The sequence below is a fragment of the Eulemur rufifrons genome, chromosome 16 (assembly GCF_041146395.1).
Source record: "Eulemur rufifrons isolate Redbay chromosome 16, OSU_ERuf_1, whole genome shotgun sequence".
NCBI lineage: Eukaryota > Metazoa > Chordata > Mammalia > Primates > Lemuridae > Eulemur > Eulemur rufifrons.
In genome coordinates this window covers 77,234,498-77,254,497 of record NC_090998.1, presented here as the reverse complement: position 1 = coordinate 77,254,497, position 20,000 = coordinate 77,234,498, and the positions used below count along the sequence as shown (strand labels likewise).

The following is a 20,000-nucleotide window of genomic DNA, read 5'->3' as shown; positions in this document are numbered from 1 at the left end:
GGAAATTTCAAGTCTAATAAGTTCTGTACTCTATATTTTATTCATTTATTCAATCAGCATTTATAGAACTATTATTTTTTAAGCACTGTTCTTGGCCCTGAGATACAGTAGTGAGCAAAGCAGATAACAATCCCTGCTGTAATGAAGTTTGCATAGAGCATATATTTCATATATTTTTTTCTTAAATGTGTTTTTTTCCAGCTTTATTGAGGTCTATGTGACAAATAAAAATTGTGTATCTTTACAGTATACAACATGATATTTTGATATTTGTGTACATTATGAAATGATGGCCACAATCCAGCTAATTAAAAAATCCATCACCTGACATAGTTTTAATTTTTTTTGGTGAGAACACTTAAACTCTTTTAGCAAATTTCAAGTATACTATATAATATTATTAACCGTAGTTACCATGCTGTCCATTAGATCTCCAGAATTTATCCACCCACCGTAACTGATCCTTTGTACCGATTGATTAACATCTTCCCATTTCCTTCACCCTAGCCCTTGGCAACCACCATTGTACTCTCTGTTTTCATTAGTTTGACTTTTTTAGATTCACATATAAGTGAGATCATGGAGTATTTGTCTTTCTGTGTCTGGCTCATTTCATTCAGCATAATGTCCTTCAGGTTCATCCATGTTGTTGCAAATGGCAGGATGGTCTTCTTTATATAAAGCTGAATAATATTCCAGTGTGTGTGTGTGTGCGTGTGTGTGTGTGTCTGTGTCTATTGAGAGAATCATATTGTCTTTGTTCTTGCTTTTATTTATGTGGTGAATTACATTTTAGATTTGCATATGTTGAAGCAGCCTTGCATCCCTGGGATAAAGCCCACCTGGTCATGGTGAATTATTTTTTTGATATGCTGTTGGATTCAGTTTCCTAAAATTTTGTTGAGAATTTTTGCATCTAATATTCATGAGGGATATTGGTCTGTAGTTTTCTTTTTTTGCTACATCCTTTCCTGGCTTTGGTATCAAGGTGATATTGGCCTTGTAGAATGAGTTGGGGAGGATATCATCCTTCTCAATGTTTTAGGATAATTTCTGCAGTAGAGGTATGAGTTCTTCTTTGTATGTTTGGTAAAATTCAGGTGTGAATCCATCTGATCAGGGACTTTTTTTATTTTGGAAGATTTTTTTATTGCTGCTCCAGTTTCTGTGCTTGATATTGGTCTGTTCAGGAGTTCTATTTCCTTCTCATTGAGCTTAGGGAGGTTGTCTGTATCCAGGAATTTGTCCATTTCCTCCACACTTTGCAGCTTTTGAGCATATAGATTTTTATAGTATTCCAAGATAATGTTTTGTATTTCTATGATGTCTGTAGTGACCTCTCCTTTTTTATTTCTGATTGAGTTTATTAAAGTCCTTTCCTTTCTAGTTCTTGTCAATCTAGCAAGAAGGCTATCAATTTTATCTTTTTGAAAACCAGCTTTTGGTTTTATTGATCTTCTATATAGTTCTTTTATTCTCAATTCCATTTAGTTCTGCTCTAATCTTAGTTATTTCCTTTCTTCTGCTAGGTTTAGAATTAATTTGCTCTTCCTTTTCCAGTTACTTGAGACTATTTATTAGTTTGTTGATTTGTGAGCTTTCTGTCTTTTGGATGTGAGCATTTAATGTTATTAGTTTTCCTCTCAGGAATGCTTTTGCTGTATCCCACAGGTTTTGATAGCTTGTGTCCCCGTTATCATTTAATTCAAATAATTTTTTGATCTCCAACGGAATTGCTTCCTTCACCCAGCAGTCATTCGGCAATAGATTGTTTAATTTCCATGACTTTGTGAAGCGGCGAGCATTTCTGTTGGAATTGATCTCTAGTTTTATACCACTGTGATCTGAAAAGATACTTGGTACAATTTCTACTTTTTTAAAATTTGTTGAGGTCTGATTTGTGGCCTAGGATGTGGTCGATTTTGGAGAAAGTTCCATGAGCTGATGAGAAGAATGTATATTCAGCTTTATTTAGGCGGAATGTTCTGTAGATGTCTGTTAGACCCATTTGTTCTAGAGCTCTGTTTAAGTCCATTATTTCTTTGCTTATTTTTTGTTTGGAGGGTCTGTCTATTTCAGACAGTGGGGTGTTGAAATCCCCTCTACTACGGCATTATTGTTTATCATGCTATGTAGTTCATACAGGGTTTGCTTTATATATCTGGGTGCTCCTATGTTGGGTGCATAGGTATTAAGAATTGTTAAGTCTTCTAGTTGGATTTTTCCTTTCACCATTATATAGTGACTATCTTTGTCTTTCTTTACTTTTGCTATTTTAAAATTTATGCTGTCTGAAAAAATAATTGCTACCCCCACCCTTTTGGTTTCCATTTGCTTGAAAGTTTGTTTTCCAACTCTTGACCTTGAGTCTGAAAGCATCTTTGTGGGTTAGATGCGTTTCCTGGAGACAGCAGATATTTGGCTTATAATGTTTTATCCACTCAGCCAGTCTATGTCTCTTCAAAGGACAATTCAAGGCCATTCACATTTATCGAGAGGATTGATATTTGGGGTAGATTTCTGTTCATATTGTTGGGTAAGTTCTTATTGTTTTGTTTTACCTCTCGAGCCACTGTGGAATCCAGGTTCTGGATTTTAACTCTTGAGTGTTTTTAATTTGGTGGGTGTCTATTGTGCTGTTCAGTGTATAATGCAGGTCTGAGTACTTCCTGCAGAGCAGGGCTAGTCTTTGCAAATTACATCAGTGATTGCTCGTCTGGGACAGTCTTTATTTCTTCCTCGTAGATGAAGCTCAGTTTTGCTGGGTAAAAGATCCTAGGTTGGCCATTTTTCTGTTTAAGAAGTTTGAGGATGGGTTTCCAGTCCCTTCTGGCTTGTAGGGTTTCATTTGAGAAGTCTGCAGTTGATCTGATAGGTTTTCCTTTATGGCTTATCTGTTGTTCTTATCTTACTGTGCAAGGTATTTCCTCTTTCATGTTTACTTTGGCCAGTCTGATAATTATGTGACGTGGTGTTTGTCTCTTCACATTGAGTCTCCAAGGAGTTCTGTGTGCTTATTGTATCTGGATATCTAGGTTTCTGGCCATGCCAGGCATGTTTTCCTCCAGTATTCCAAGAAATAGATTTTCTAGCCCTTGTGTATTTTCTTCTTGTCTCTCTGGGATGCCTATAATTCTTATATTTGGTTTCTTTACATAATCCCACATTTCTTGTATGTTCTACTCTTGTCTCTTGCTTCTGTGTTCTTTTTCTTCATCTGCTTTTTTTGGCACATAGACATTATCTTCAAGCTCTGAGATTCTCTCCTCTGTGTGATCCATTCTATTTTTAAGGCTATCCACTGTGGTTTGAAGTTCCTTGAATGCCTCCTTCATTTCCAAGATTTCTGTTTGGTTTTTTCATAATATTTCAATTTCTTTAGAGAATTTTTCATTTATTTCCTGTATTGTTCTTGTGGTTTGTGTTGGATTTCTATTTTCTTTTCAATTCCATTGAGTTTCCTTATAATCCATATTCAGAATTCTTCCTCTGTCAATTTAATCATTTCATTTAAATTAGTATCCAATTTTGAGGGTCTCATGATTTCTCTTGGGGGTGACTTTTCTCTGTGCTCTTTCATATTCCCTGTGTTCTTTCTCTGGTTTTCTCATCAGGGTAATTGATTGAGAACTGTGAGTGCTAGGACTGGTTTGTGCCCTTAACTTCAAGCCCCCAAGGGACGTTCCTTAACAGTGGTGGGAGGGGGTGTGCTGGTCTTGTATTGCCTTAGAGATATTTTGGCAAGTTGGGTTACCTCTGACCTGTTGTCTTCACCTCTTGCCAGTGAAGATTAGTGAGTTTGGTCCCCCAGCTTAAGCTCCCATGTGATGAATCGCACCTGTGTGTATAACTCCACTGCCCTCTCATGGCTTGAGATAGAGGGTACTGTGTTGAGCTATGGGGTTCCCCTCTCTGTCATTTGTTATAGATTGCATGGAGGAGCCAGTTATCAAGGTAATCTGATGCCTCTGTGTTGGTTTCTGGTCCCCGGGTGAGGAATACTAATGTCCCGATCTTTAGGAAGGATCTTGCCACTCCTGAGGGTTACGTGGACCCTGTTGGTAGGAGCAAGGCAGATGGCAGCTGCTGCCTACAAGCCTGGATGTGTGTGCTTCTATGGTTGCTTGATCTGCTGCTAGGGAGAGCCACTAATATGTTATTCAGGGTTCTTCCACCACACTTGGGAGGCTGCTCCTGATGGGAGGGGTTACTTGGTGCACCTGCTATGGCCTCTGGCCAGGATTTTCCTTCCCTGACTGCAAACCCCACTGTTGGCAGCCACCTGGATGCAGAGATCAGGCTCCAGAGTTATGATCCCACTAGATGACCTAAGCCGGTCTGACAGGCCAAATCACTAGGCTGTCAACTATTGATCTGTGCCAAGGCCAGGCAGATTCACACCAGTTGCACAGGAAAAGTGGCTTTTTTTTGCCTCTCCCTACCTCCAGGGGTAGAGCCTTCCACTTTTGGCATGAAAGTCGCACTAGGGGGAGGGATGATGCCTGAGTCTGTCCAGCGCCTCAGCGCCTGTGAATCCCACAGGTGGTAGCCTCCCACAGCTGGGGAAGCACTCAAAATTCATCCATCAAAACGGACCTGGCTAGCTCACAATAGATCGTGGAATGGCAGAGCCTGTTGCAAGAGTCCCCAGGCTGGAGGAAGGGTGCTGTCTGAAACCGTAGCACACCACAGCATCTGGGTTTTGGACCCCCAAAATGGTGGCCACCCACCTGCAGAGTGCTGGTGCTAGGGGTGACGGTTCAGAAGTTGGTAGATGCTGGGTTGGGAAGCTGAGTCAACAGGATGCCCGTTGTCTCTTGTGTATCACTTTCCCTCAATCTCGTGCCTGTCTGCCAGGAGGTCTTACTCTTTCTGACCTGCCCTTAGCCAGCCTAAGCGTCCATAGTGGTTTCCAGCTCAGAGCCCTCTTTTCAGTGTTCACCTCCCTTGTTCTGGTCCCCCTGACTGCCAGAGGCAAGGTGCTTGTCTCCTAACTCCCTTGAGCGGTAGGTCAGACCAGTCCCTCCCCTGCCCAGTGCAGTCCTAGCACAGAGCTCTGGGGAGTTCAAAATGCTTCCTGCTATTGTCTCCTTTCCACAGAGCCCAATGTCTCCTTCTGTGATTTTGCACTGACTTCAGGCAGGTCCCTGTCTGAGTGTGTGTGGAGGTCAGTGGGGAAGCAGGACGTGTTCTCCTGTCGATCAGATCCCATTGCACTTGTTGGCCAGGCTGGTGTAGCTGTCCCATGCTCTATTTTCTATTGTTTATGTCGCACTTTCCAGACTTCACAATCCTATCTCCCATTCACCTCTTTTTTTCCTATGTTATGTATCCCATGCTGTTTCTCTGCAGTTTCACAATGCTATTCTCGTGGGGGAATGATCCACCTGTGCATGGCAGACCGAGTTCTTCACCTCTTTCTCTGGGAGCAGGAGGTCACTTTTAGTCTGCCATTTTTCCTGTCTCTATTTCCTTTGAATAAATACCCAGAAGTGGGATTGCTGGATCATATAATAGTTCTATTTTTAATTTTTTGAGGCCCCTCCATACTGTTTTCCATAATAGCTTTGACATTTTACATTCCCACCAACAGTGTACAGAGGTCCCTTTTTTCCACACCCTCACCAACACTTGGTATCTTTTGTTTTTTGCTTGTAGCCATTCTAATAGGTGTGAGGTAATATCTCATTGTGGTTTTGATTTACATTTCCTTGATGATTAGTGATGCTGAGCACCTTTTTGTATACCTTTGACCATTTACATAGCTTTTATGGGGAAATGTCTATTCAGGTCCTTAGCTCATTTTTAAGTTGGATTATTTGCTTTTCTGCTATTGAGTTGTGTGAGTTTCTTGTATATTTTGGTTATTAACCCCTTAGATCTATGGTTTACAAATATTTCCTTCCATTCCATAAGTTGCCTTTCACTCTGTTGATTGTTTCCTTTTCTGTGCAAAAGCTTTTTAGTTTGATGCAATCCCACTTGTTAATTTTTGCTTTTATGTACCGTGCTTTTGGTTTTATACCCAAAAAGTCATTGTCCTAACAAATGTCAAGAAGTTTTTTCCTTATATTTTCTTCTAGAAGTTCTCCCATTTCAGGTCTTATGTTTAAGTCTTTAATCTATTTTGGGTTGATTTCTATATGTGGTGTGAGATAGGGTCATATTTCATTCATTTGCATGTGATATCCAGTTTTCCCAACATCATTTATTGAAGAGACTATCATTTCCACACTGTGTATTCTTGACACTCTTGTCAAAGAGCTACCATAATCAAAACAGTATGGTACTGGCATAAAAACAGACATAAAGACCAATGAAACATAATAGGGATTCCAGAAATAAATCGATGCATCTAATCAACTGATCTTAAATGTTTTAAATTTAGAATGAAAATATTAAGATCTGGATTGTAACTGCTGGAAAATTTTGTTCAGAATAAATTATAGGTTTAAAAGTACCTTTCTGAGACTATTTAGAAACATGCATGTTTGCATGTCATCTGCAAAATACTCATGTTTGGTAGGTGATGTATATCATTTATCTGTTTCTTTTGTGTTTTCCCTTTATATCATATGTCATAATTCTAATTTATTAACTATATAATCATTTGTTTAAATAAGTTCTATTTCTGTTTATAGAATCTGGGAAGTAGGCTCTCAGCACCATTTCAAATTTGTTCATGAATTGTTGAATGAATTTTGTCAGTGAAATAAAATGCCAATAAAAGATTATTGACAACTAAATCCTATAATAAATAGAGGTTTAGGAAATGTAATTCCAGATGCTTTTATGTCCTACATGTACGTAAACTTCCAAAACTAATTTTTATTTTGAAAAAGAATAAAAATAGGCAAAATTATTATCTCTGTTGTCTGTTAATATCATTGTACTAGTTATGGTACCTTGTTTTCAGCAAAATAGTTTTTTTTTTTTTTTACTTTTTTTATTATTTCAACATATCGTGGGGTTATAGAAGTTTAGGTTACAGCAAAATAGTTTCTGACTACTTAATCTTGTTTGTAATATTTTGATTTCTATCCCCATAGTAGTCATATTTTTATTACTCAACATTACATCTTAGCAGTAGCCTTTCTTGAAACTTCTGAAAAATTATTCTCATCTTCTAGGTGAAACTGTGACCGGAGAACTATCAAAACTCTTGGATGAAATAAAACTCTGTCAAGAAAAGGATTATTCTTTTGAAGATTTGTGCCACACAATATCAGACCACTACTTAGATAATTTGAGCAAGATTTCAGAGGAAGAGCTTGGGAAAAATGGAAGCCAGAGTGTAGTAAGTAAAGGGGGAAACGAAGACAACGCGTCTGTCTTTGCCAGTTCAGTATGGACACCTAAGAGGCATGGGATTTTGTGCATTACCAGGCTGTCAGATTCTGCTACTGTCAGATTTCAATCTCCCTATTGCTCTTTCCCCGATGTTCATTGGGGTTTTATTTTCACTGCATGTGCAGGGGAAGGAATGCTTTGACAAATCGCTTATATTAATAGTTCATGATGGTCTTTCTACTGTTAGACACTCTCCTAACACATGGATTCATAGTTTTCTGGTTATGTTCCTTTAGTTTTACTGACCATGATGATATTGGTTTCCAAAGAAAGAAGAAAACTTTCCTTTTGCCTGTCTTCTCCATTTTCACTATGAACTAGGTCTAACCCCATCTTTAAGAAGAAAAAGCTGAGCCATATGTATAGTTCCTCAGTCACTTTTTAAGTCAGAGCAGGAGAGATGTTGTAGAATGCTCACCCTGCATATTTTTATAATATAATGCAAACTTCTAAAAGGTTCTCTTCTATAAGCTCAGAATCTAAAGCATGAGTTAGAGATTCTTGCCCATTTGGATTTTTATATTAACACAATAGCAAGAAGAGCTATAGAGAATCAATCAGGTTAAAATTAAGATTTGTAAACCTACTTTGTGTCCTATAGAGGAAGGATTTATAGTATGTACTGGTATTAAAGGTATTTAAGGAAATACATTGTTATGATACGAAACCCTTACTCACTTTAGTACTTAATTTGTTACAGAAATATTATACTTTATTCAAAAGCCAATAATAGAGTGAAATGTGTTAAGGATGCAATCTTATTTATGAAAACTAAAAAAAAATTACTAAGTATAGTAACTGTTCATTATGGGAACATTTACTTAGTTTAGTTACTTATAATGAGCTATGATAAATGTTTCCCATAATAGCATTTGCTAATCTAGTTCCATGACTACTCTTACCTCCTAGGCCTGCCTTTTTGTTTCATTTTGTTTTTTTGCTGCATCGTCTTTTGTATTTAATAAAAAAAATCACATTATTGGCCCCCCTAAATTCTTTATGAATAGTTATCAGTAATTATATATGTATTGAAGTAAATACGTGTAGGTTTTACAAAATGAAATTTTTATATTCATGAAATGTTTATAGTAGTAACTTTAATGTCAGGACAAATTCTCTGTTTAAAACTCTAAAACAAGTATATGCTATCTCCAGCTTACAAATCAGTTACATTTTAACATTTCCTTCAAAGTTAGAACCTAAAACATATTTGTTCTACATAACCAATACGTATTTAGGTTTTTAGATCCATCCGTAAAGATTTTTCTAAACTGGCAACTTCTGGTCCTCTATTTCTCAAACCACAGATCTTCAGAAAGTCCTAATTTTCAAGACCAGAAGTTTCTGAACTTTTCTTGTTGGTGTACCATTAGTAAACAAATTTTGAGCAAACATCCCTATTACAAATTATATACATCTACTATTCTAATAATGCTTGATGTAAATTATGAGACATATACTACAGAAGAAATTCAACATGAAAAAGGAATAAGTATAAAATAGAAGCTCTAGTTTATTTCTTTTATTCAGTGAGTATCTTATAAGCCCTGGGGTCTGCACATGCTGCTTGGAGACCATGATTTAAGCTTATATTTTTCAGGAAGTGATGGCAAGAGCTTTTGACGTTGAGAGGGTGGCATAGTTTGGGAAAAAGATAGTCAGATTTTTTTTTGGTAAGCCAAAGACTGTATTGTGATGGTGGCAAGAGAGAGATTAATGCTCCTGAATAGAACTTAAATTCTCGAAATTTGAGCTCACACTTTCCTACACCACTCTTTGTTCCTGTGACAAACCTTTAAAAAAGTTTTCTTTGAAAATATTGTCATATGAAATATTGAAGGTTATATGAAGCAGAAAAGCAGATGGTAAGTCAGAGTCAGGGAAAGTAGTTCTGTTTATTTGGAATAACAGTTTACAAAGTGGGAAGATGGAAGATAAGATTAGAAGGCTAGGTTGAGGTCACGCCATGGATGATTTTGACTGTCAGGCTAAGAATTTTAGTATTTATTTTTTTAGGAAATGAGAAAAATATAAAGGATTTGGAGCAGATAAAACACATCATTGGAACTAGCCTTTCAGAAGATGAATCTGATAGAAACATATTATTGAATGCTGAAAAAGTAATCTAGTTATTTTAACCCTTCTCTGTAGCCTGTGTTTTATTTAGATTCATGAGTTGTTTTGTTAAATATTTGTTTCCTTGAATCAAAAATGTTTTTCCAGAGTATTGTTATGAATTATACTCTCAAAATATGCAAAAAGTTTATTAAGTACTTATAAATCACTCAATATAGATGGCCATTCTCATGTTTTGAGTTATAGGACTTATAATAGCAATATGAGACCTAGTTCTTGACTTCAAGGAGTTCAAAATACCTATTGCAAGGAGCCTTCAATCACAGTATGTAGATAAGACTAACATATAAAACAACAAATCCATATTATAAGAGTTGACATTTATTAGTTGCTTGCTATTTGCTATTCTAATGATTTATATGACTTAATGCAATATTAAGTAATCCTAACTTTGGAGTTACAGATTTAGAAGATATCCCAACTGTCAAGTGGCAGAACTAGGATTCAAACTCAGAGCCAGTCTGTTTAATTATCAGCTACATTTCTCATAGTAAGCTACCCTGTGGACAAAAGAATTTTTAAAAAGGAAGAGATCAGTGAAGATTTATAGGTATTCATTGAAGGCTTCGTGGAAGTAGGGAGAGACTAAACTGGGTCCTGGAGGAAGAGGAGATGTGCCTTGCACTTGTGTTGGGATGAATGGATGAGAAAGGATTCCTGCCTGAAGAAATTGTGCAAAAGCACAGAGGTGAAAATTACTATATAATTTGAGGAGGATGGTTTACCATGCGAGTTGGTTTTGAAAAGTAGTGAGGAATAAAGTTGCATAAGTAATGATAATACCTAAACTTATGGAGCACTTTCCTTACATTAACTGATTTAATCCTCCCAATAATGCTGAGCTCGGTGGTGATATTTCTCCTGTTTTACAGATGAGAAAATGGAAGCATAGACAGCTTTTATGACTCTCCCAGGTTCACACTTGTGTGGAAATGAATTCACGTAGTAATTACAGAGCCAGGATCTGAATGTAGGCTGGTTGGGGCTGGAACTATACCCCTCACCACTCAACTATATAGTCAGAGAACAAAGGCAGATTAGCAGATTGGGAGGCTAGTCAGAAATTTAAAATTGCTGCTGAGGAGAAAAAACTCTTGAGTAGGGGAGTCCTCATGAAGGTGACATTTTTGGGAGATAAAAGTGGTAGTTATATGTCAGATGATCTGGGGAGAGACTTGAACAATGATTCTCAGCAATGGTTGTGCATTAGACTTAACTTGGGGAGACTCTAAAAAATAAATCCTGATACCCCCAGGTACCACTCCAGACCGACTAAATCAAAATCATTTTGGATAGCTCTGAGCATTGTTTATTTGAAAAGCAAAGCTCCCCAGGTTATTCTCACATGCACACTCTTGGTTTAGGGAACCAAAAACCTGCCAGGACTTTACTGAGGTAATCCACGTCTGAGATAATGTGTTGAAGCCAAGGTCTTGATAACACCACACAATTACAGAATTTTTTGAGATCTAGTGAATCTTGTAGATCTTAGTGTCCAACCAATTTCTCCAATTCCCCAGAGTAAGAGCTTTTAAAGGTCTCTTGAATTAGGGAGTGTCTTAGTTTGGGCTGCTAACAAATTACCATAGATTGGGTGGTTTAAAAAGCAAACATTTATTTCTCACAGTCTAGCATCTGGGAAGCCCAAGATCAAGGTGCTGTCAGAGCTGGTGTCTGCTGAGGGTCTGCTTTCTGTTTTGCGGATGGCTGTTGTCTTCTAGTATCCTCACGTGGCAAAGGACAGAGAGAGAAAAAGCAAGCTTTCTTGTGTATTTTTTTTTTTTTTTAGAGCACTAATTCCATTCATGAGGGCTCTACTCTTATGACCTAATCATGTCCCAAAAGCTCCTCCTCCCCCATACCATCATATTGGGGGTTAGGATTTCAACATATGAATTTGGGGGAGAGGGGAACACAAACATTTAGTTCATAGCAGAGAAGTTTTCAGTTTATCATCAGGAAAAATCCAAACTGTAGTTGAACAACAGTCCTAAGTTAGAAATATTTCTATATTATATTAGAATGTTAAATGTGGAAAAAATTGTTCATATTACTGGCTAAATGATGAGCATTAGGGTTCAGTTAAAATTTAATTTCAGATGATATGAAACATCCAACTTGTTTATTGTAATATGACAAGTAAAATTGTAGTATAAGAGTAACTTAGGAGAAATAAAAATGTAATGGAAGTATGTTTTGTAGCATTCATATTACGTATATTTTACATACTAATGATGTGGCTTGAGTTTTGGGCTCTTTTATCTGTTCTTAGTTCAGTGTAGCTTTTATTGCCTTTTTTCTTCCAATAGAGGGCACTCTGATTCAGTAATTTAAAATACAAAATCAGCCATCTTATGTAAGAACTTTTATTTTTGAATCGGAGATTTTTGGTTTTATTAAAATATTAGCTGTGAGATGGTAGTTTGAAAAATTTTATTAATGTAAGTGAATTAAAAAGTTAAATTCTTATGACTGAATATATTCAATTGGAAGTTTCACATTTAATATAAAGGCCAGCTTAAGTTAAAATTACATTTTATCTTGCATACATTTTAATTCAAAAGTCAGTTGGTTTTAAATGCTCTTATAATGTGCATATGAAACCATTTTCTAAGTTGAATTAGGATATTATATAATCTAGATTGTAATTTTGAAGAAATATAAATATCTTTGCATTCTTTATCAACTCATAAAACTTAGGTTTTTGAAAGAATGTAAAATAATTTGAAAAAAAATTTCTATTCTCTTTATTTTACCAAGCCTTATATTCAGTTTTTTCTCCATGTGTATAAACAATATACACAATTCTTACATGTGAACACACCATGCCATAGAGAAATTTGATGATAACATAAAGATCATCAGAACAGGTTTCAGATCCAAGTGTCAGAAAAATTTTTTTTAAAAGATTTAAAATAGAAAAAGCATTATTGCCTCATCAGCCTATATCCCCAAGAAATAAATAAGAAGATGAAGGATGAAATGCATTATTTTTTTTTCTCTCCTGATGGAGGACCTAGACACGAGCAGCATCTAAAGCTTTTGTTTGGAAGGGGTTGTATTGGCAGGTTTTGTGCCATTTCATTAAGCCAGTACACCTCTATTCTGTTATTTCACTTTCTTTTCCAACACAGAATCTTATATGTCAGCCCTCTGAAGTGTGAGATAGTTTAGTATTTCAAAATTTTAAAATTCACCTCGTAAGATTCTCAGTTTCTCTTGAGAGCATTTTCTGTGTGTGTGTGTGGCAGGGGGGTCCCTACTTCCAGAAAATATACTTTATTTGGTGCCAAAATTAATCAAGTCTTAAAGGTCAGTACAGCCAGATTAGTTGCTTAAAAACAAAATGGTATTTCTGAAACAAAGTTTACTTTCAAACACATTCTAACCCAATTTCTAGAGCTTATCAGGAATGTACCAATTTCAGAATTTTGAGAGACTTTAGTGTCTATCTCATCCAATTCCCATCAGATTCAGAGAATCTTGGGAAGTGAATTTTCTGAAACATAAATAGAAGTTGGTTCTCACAGGATTAGAACTGATTCTGTAGCATATATAATGTTTTGTATAGTGGCACTAAATCTTAAGCAGTGGTAACTGTTGTCTCATTAGGAATAGATACAGTGTTCAGAAGAAAATTTCTAACTTCAACAATTCATGTCTTATGTAGTTGGACAAATTTTTTGGAAGTGGTGGCTCAAGGCTGCTGGGTACTCAGCCAAGGTTTGGATTCTCCTCGCAGATTTCTCCAGAATTAGGGAATGTGTAGAAGTAGGATTCTGTTGACCTATATTAGTACTTCAAAAACAATACCATTAACCACATATATGTACTGTATGTACATGCAAGGAAAAATCCAAAGAGATTTTTGTCCCTATTCTCATCTCAGGAAGAATTTTTATTACCTGTAGTGAATCTAGAAAAATCCTTGAGATAAATGGCTTCTAGAATAAGAGTCATTCTTCTGAACTAACACAATTGCTTTTACCTTTCATGACACATGTCTTTTGCTTTGTCTTATTTTATTACTTCTTAGAGACTCCTTGATGGTAGAATCTTTATTTGATTGATCTCTGTAATCACACCATGCCTGGCACAGTGCCTTGTGTTTAGTGATCCCTCAGTAAAAGTTCACTGAATGAATAAATACATAAAAAAGCAAACACTGCATGTGAGAGTACATATGTTCTTGTAAAATAAGCCATTATCATTGAAAAACATGTTTAATTATTTGGAGATGAATTACAGAGTACAAAGAGAGGTCTTCCCCACCAGGTGTGGTGGGAATTTCAACCAATCTTTCTTAGGGAAATAACTTACTTTAGCAGGTAAGAGCATGAGATTGAGAGTCATACAGATTTGGGTTTATAACCCAGTTCTGCTACTTACTAGCAGGATGACCTTTGAAAGTTACTTGATATTCCCAAGCCTTCCTTTCTTCATCAGTTAAAATAAATATTTACTGTGACTTTTTGTCAGTTGTAGAAAAGAGCTATTTTACTCTCTTTTGTGTTGCTGAAGACATGCCATCTTGATTTTTATGTTTCACAGACTTTGTCCAACTTTGTCCAGACTTTTGAATAGTCACGAAATGTCAACATAGAGGGGATTTCTCTAGTGAAATGCTAAAATATTCCATTCTTGAATTGGCTTCAGTCAATAGTTTGCTTTGGAAAAAAAAACCAGACATTTATCATAATCAGGTCTGCAGATGTTAGGCAGGACTAGAAAATATGGTGAATAATTGAACTTATGTAAAAAAATATCTCAATAGGCTGAAATTCCTGGCTCAATGTGAAAACACAGAATTCAGTAAGAGTTAATACAAAATATTGCATTTGAATTCCTAAAAAAAGTCAATAATATAAATACAAGATAGGAGAGAGATAATTTGGGGAAATAGTTCATACAAAAAGTTCTGGGGTGTTTAAATGACCACAAATGCTATGTGAACCAACAGTGAGATGTAGGTGCTAAAAATCAATGAACAGTTACCAAACTATAATCTCTGAAAATAATAATAATAGAAGCTAGCATTTATTAAGTACCAAGTTTTAACCACGTGCTAGGCATTGTGTAAGCATGTTAAAAGTAATTATCTCCTTTATTCCTCACAACAATCTCGTGAGGTAGGTTTTATTATCCTCAGTTTGGGAACCAGGAGTAAAATAACTTGCCCAAGATTATAGAGATACCAAAAGGTAAATCTGGGATCTGAATTTAGGTCCAGTGTTTTACAAGCTCATAATCTCAATCATTAAATCATTCTGTCTTTCGTGACTATCTTCCAGATTGACCTACTCTCTCACCTTTTCATCATTCCTGTTTTGTAGGTTCAGACCCTTATCATCTCTCACCTGAGTTATTGCAAAAGCCTCCTATCCTGTCTGCCTGCTTCTAGTCTCTTCTCTTCATCTGCTCCAGTTTATTCTGAGCACTGCTGCCAAATCAGTGTGCCTTAAGTGCAGAGTTCTGATCATGCCACTCTCCTACTCAAAACTAGCACTGGTCCTCCCTGCAAAAAATTAAATACAAACTTTTAACTCGGGCATTCAAGACCCTTCAGTTTCTAGCTTTGTTATATATATATTTCCAGCTTTATCTCCTAGTAATGTCTTAGATATAAGACATAAGATGTTTCTTAAATATGACATTTCTGTAAAATGGATTACCCTCAGTCATGTCTGTCTGTCCTTATTTCTATCCATGTTCACAATGTTTCATCTCTATATATTAATAATTCTTTTCCCTACCATCTATACTTATTGAAAACTATCCTTCACAAAACCTTTTCTGATCCTCCTATTTACAGTTTAGATCTAACTGTTTGGATCATTATGTTTTATTTATAAATATATTATGTAAATTCTGTAATCTGCTTTATATTATTTATGCATGAATCTTTTTTTTTGGCTTTGCTCGTAAACTCTTTGATGACAGAGAAAATACTAATCTCCATGTGTGTGTGTGTTTATCCTTAGCATAGTTCTTCACTCACATGCTTAATAAACATTTACTGAATTGATATAACAGGCTATGGGCATCAAAAAGCCTGTTTAATACCTGCATTTTGGTGCAGACCTATGAAAAGAGCTCTAAGATGAAGTCTTTTTGATTTTAGAAGAACATCCTCTATTGGTTGATTTTTTCAAATAATGAATCCCTCATCATTTTGTTTTGAAGATAAAATACTCAGATAAGCTGTATTATTGACTTCCTCACAGCATAAGATCATTAGCATCTTAGGTCAAGTCATATCTTTCTTATGTAATAATACATTTCTTTCACTGATAACAAGGAAATCTTGTATTAAAAATACCATGTTTGATTCCTGATAGCATATATAAAGGAAGTATAAAAATATAGGAAAGTATGTCTCATTATTTATATTATTAATTTTCAAATTCTTCAATATTTCTGTGATAAACCTTTTTTTGAATTCATCCCTGTTATGCTTGCTATATAATGAGATGGACTATTTCTGAAGCAGTTTTTTTCAGTGAATCATTAAGGAAAATGGGTTTAGGTAAACAACTGTTTTTTTTTTTTTTCCTAATTGTTAGTGAGTCTTCCACAGTACGATGTACCCTACTGATGCATAATATTACTATGTGCACATTCTTAAAATATGCTTAAAATATGTCTCAATATAATAAGCATTCTATTAAGGTATACAAAGGCAGTAAACTCCCTTCCTAAAACATTGTAAATTTTTATATTTTGAATTTTATGAAGTTTGCGGTTATCATTTTGTATACTCTGCAGACATAACATTAGTTTTTGTTTTGATGCTTTTGTTCTCCCTAGTCTCTTTATAATCTCTAAGTTGAATTTAAACTTCCTAATAGAACTCAGCTATTAATATTTTCCTGAGAATCTATGCTCAGGAGCTAATTGTAATGTTTTTTAGTAATAATTCAACTTTCTTTTAACCTCACTTTCTAGCTAATGATGAAGTTAATTTTTGACAACATTTAATCACTTTTCACATTTACCTTGTTCATTTGCCATAATGCACCTAATTTGAAATTCTATTTCAAGGGTGTACATTTGGGAATTCTTGGTTCTCTTTTGGAGTGAAGGCCTCGGACAGCTTGCTATTACAAAAGAATCCCATTTTGCTGCCTAATGCCAAAGGAAATCATTTGAGAGCCTGAGCTTAAAGAGACGTGTCAGTGGCAATAATCACTTATCTCTGTGTCGAGGGAAATGTTTTTCACCTTGAAGAGCAGATTAATTCTAATCGAATAGTGGACTAGTAACCCAGAAAAAATTGCCAAAATTGCTCACACTTCTAACCTATTTTATCATGAGACCATTTGGGCCACAACTAAAGAATATTGGAATTCATTCAGCCTCTAACAGCTGAAAAATTGGTATTTTCTATGATAGAATCAAAGTCAATAACAGCAGGTGGGAAAGATACTGTGTGGCCTGCTTCAATCCCAGGCTTAGATTTTTAAAATTGATGTTATTTTCACTTTGCTTTGTCAGAATTCTTATTTCTATCATCTATGCTTTTTAAAGCTCAAAAGTTTTGGTTGCTTACAGTTTCACAACAGTTCCACTCAGTTGATAGCTGCCAGGCTATGCTATAGAATAATTAATAATGAGAAGCAAAGTCTTAGTATGGAGGAAAAAATTGCATGGTCACGGACATGAGTTTGACAGGAAATGAAAGGCTCTGAAATGAACAAAGGAAATGAACCAGAGAGAGGTGGGGATCATTGATGTGAAAATGGACCGTTCCTGGAATAAATGAGACAAACACTGACATATCTTTTTCTGTCATCCATTCTTTGTTGCTGAAATCAGTCTATTCCAGCCTTGAACAAGATTTCCTTTTTGCCCTTGATTCTATAATCCTACTTTTACCTAGGCCAGTGCCACTTTCCAAAACATTTAAAGTGTCTTTACTGTCATAGTGATTATCATCCTTGCCAACTTACTGAGTCCCTGCATTAAAGAATTATGCTAATTTCTTCAATAGCATATATTTGTAACTCAGAGTGGCATTATAGCATAGACAACAGATATTTGAATTCAAACAGACTTGTGTTTGAATCCCAATTCTACTTCTCAGGTAAATACTTCCCTGATCTTTAGGTTTCTCATCTGAAAAATGGTGATAATAATAATGTTAATAATACCTTGCAGGATTGTTGTGAAGATAAAGGTAAGGAATGAATACTGAACACACTGCCACTACAGATTCAATACTAAACAAATGGTAGCTTATTATTTATATTTTTTCTGATTCAGTCATTTATATATATTTTTCTATGGATCAACAAAAAATTACCACATAATTACAGCCAACCTTCAGATTTTGCCTTCGACTTTCACTGTTTCCTACTGAAGTATACTTTGTGTAAAAATGGGTTTAGCAGTGTGTTGGACACACAGAAGGTGCTAACCCAGTGTTTGTTCCTTTCTCTGTAATCACTGTTTCTTACACACACCTGTATTACACTGCCAGATGAACCTTCCTGAAATGGAATTTGCATTCCATAACTTTATGGTCAGAAATAGATGAGAGCCTTATTTTGACTATTATATATGTGGTGGCCACGTTCCTCTTCTTGGATTTCAAGAATATCAAGATCTTCCCATTCTGTTCCTGCCCCTCTTTCCAGTGATACTTCTTTCTATTAATATACTCCAGCCTCTCACCAGTACATCCTGTTCTTGTCATTCACCTAAATATAGGCATTTCTTCTTCAGTGTCTTTGCTCATTGTTGCATTCTCCCATCTTTTCTGTTTGTTTAAATCTTATTCATTTTCCAAGGTGTAGTTCAAGTTTTTCTTTATATAGAAACTTACTTCCTTACTCCAGCTCAGACCAATTTTTTTTCTTTAAACAGATGGAGATTCTCAGAAGAGAAATGGGAACTATTAAAAAAATTAAATGGAAATTCCAGAATTTGAAAGTATAATATCTCACATTAAAAAAACTGAATTTATAATCTGTGTACTATGCAGTCATATATTTTAACAACCAATTAGTTTTTGTTTTAAAGTATATTACTTATGAAATAGGATGTTGAGTAAAATTGTTCTTTTGCCACAGGGTCTGACTAGGGCTTAAAATTAAGGACAAAGAGAAGTTAATTTGACATGTTTTACCTATTATGTAATTGTTACTGTGTTTCATGACAATGAAGTATAAATGGTAAGCAATTTATATAGTAGTTGGCCAAGTGCCTTGAAAATGGTAAGTGCTCAATAAATATTTTTGTATGGATGAGGAAAGGAATTCTAGTCATATCCTTAGTAACACTGAGTGATGTTCCAATGGCAATATGTTTTCTGAAACTATCAAAATTATAAGTTGTATATAAAAAGGTATGTTGGGAAACAGTAGTACTAGTAACAGCAGTAAAATATTATTACTTACCAATAATTTAGTGTAAATATTTTGCATAAAGTACACATTGTGATATTTCATATACTTTGGAAGCCTCACTGTACATTGAGAAAACTAAAATGATAGCCTCTTGTTTTAAAGCTGATTTTTTGCATTGCTTTAGTTCATCCACTCAGTAAACATTAATTGTACCTCTAGTATTAGCAGCTACTATATTTAGGTGGATAAAAAATGAATGAGGTAGTTTTCCTATTCTCAGGAGCTTGGAGTTTGTCAGAGAAAGCAGATACGTTACCAAATAATTAAAATACAGGGTGATAAAATATATTACCAAACAGTCCAGCAACCGATAGTAGAAAGTGTTATAGAAAATGGGGAAGAGAAACTATTTATTTTTATATCTCAGAGTCTGGTATGTTGCCTGACACACAGTAACTTTTCAATGGAAGTGCATTGAGAAAAAAAATAGCTGCATTTTCATCAGGGAAAATGAGAAGGGGATTCTGGGGGATTAGGCAAGATGGTGGATGAGAAAAACTGCCAGCTGGAGTGTCTCTAAGAAAGACAGATTTTCGAAGAAAGTGAAAGAAAAACAGGCAGACAAACATAGATCGGATGAGGGTTGGAAGAAAGGGTGCCTGAAACTACAAGAGACTCCATGGGAAGAAGTTGGGGAAAACTGGAAGGAGAAACGCCCCTGAGAGGCTTGGAGACCAGCGACAAGGGTAGGTGGAGCATTTAAATTTCCCCTCCCTTGCCTTTCGGACTGCTAGTGGGCTCCTGAGAGGTTGGAGAGACTGGCCAACACCAGCCCAGAGATGGCTGCCGCCAGTGAGTGGTGAGCCTCTTGCGGAGGGGGCACTAGGCTCCCGGCTCCCAGCTCCCTCAGGGCACTTCCCGCCCCTCAGACCCGAGCCGATCGGCAGACGCCATATTGTTCCATTCTCCCCTTTCCTTCCCTACCCCCGGCTGCTGAGAGAGACAATTTTGCCACCACCCAGAGGCTTCTGCAGGGAATGGGACCTTTCCTTTTTGGGCCCTACAGCAGACTGAGGGGTACTCAGACTGTGAGCTCCCTACCCGCCAACCCTCCGAGGTACTGCTTGCCTGGTGACTCTAGGAGAGTGGGGCAAATCCTGAGGAGGA

The 20,000-nt window shown here is 36.0% G+C and overlaps 1 protein-coding gene across 6 annotated transcripts in view; it reads left to right on the top strand.

Moving 5' to 3' along the window:
- Positions 1-20,000, top strand: part of ANKS1B (ankyrin repeat and sterile alpha motif domain containing 1B) — a 967,677-nt gene that overhangs the window by 163,374 nt on the left and 784,303 nt on the right. For all 6 annotated transcript variants that reach the window (XM_069490549.1, XM_069490547.1, XM_069490546.1 and 3 more), the window contains exon 8: positions 7,131-7,297. In XM_069490549.1, coding sequence (XP_069346650.1) covers positions 7,131-7,297 — 167 coding nt within the window. The remainder of the gene's footprint in view (positions 1-7,130; positions 7,298-20,000) is intronic.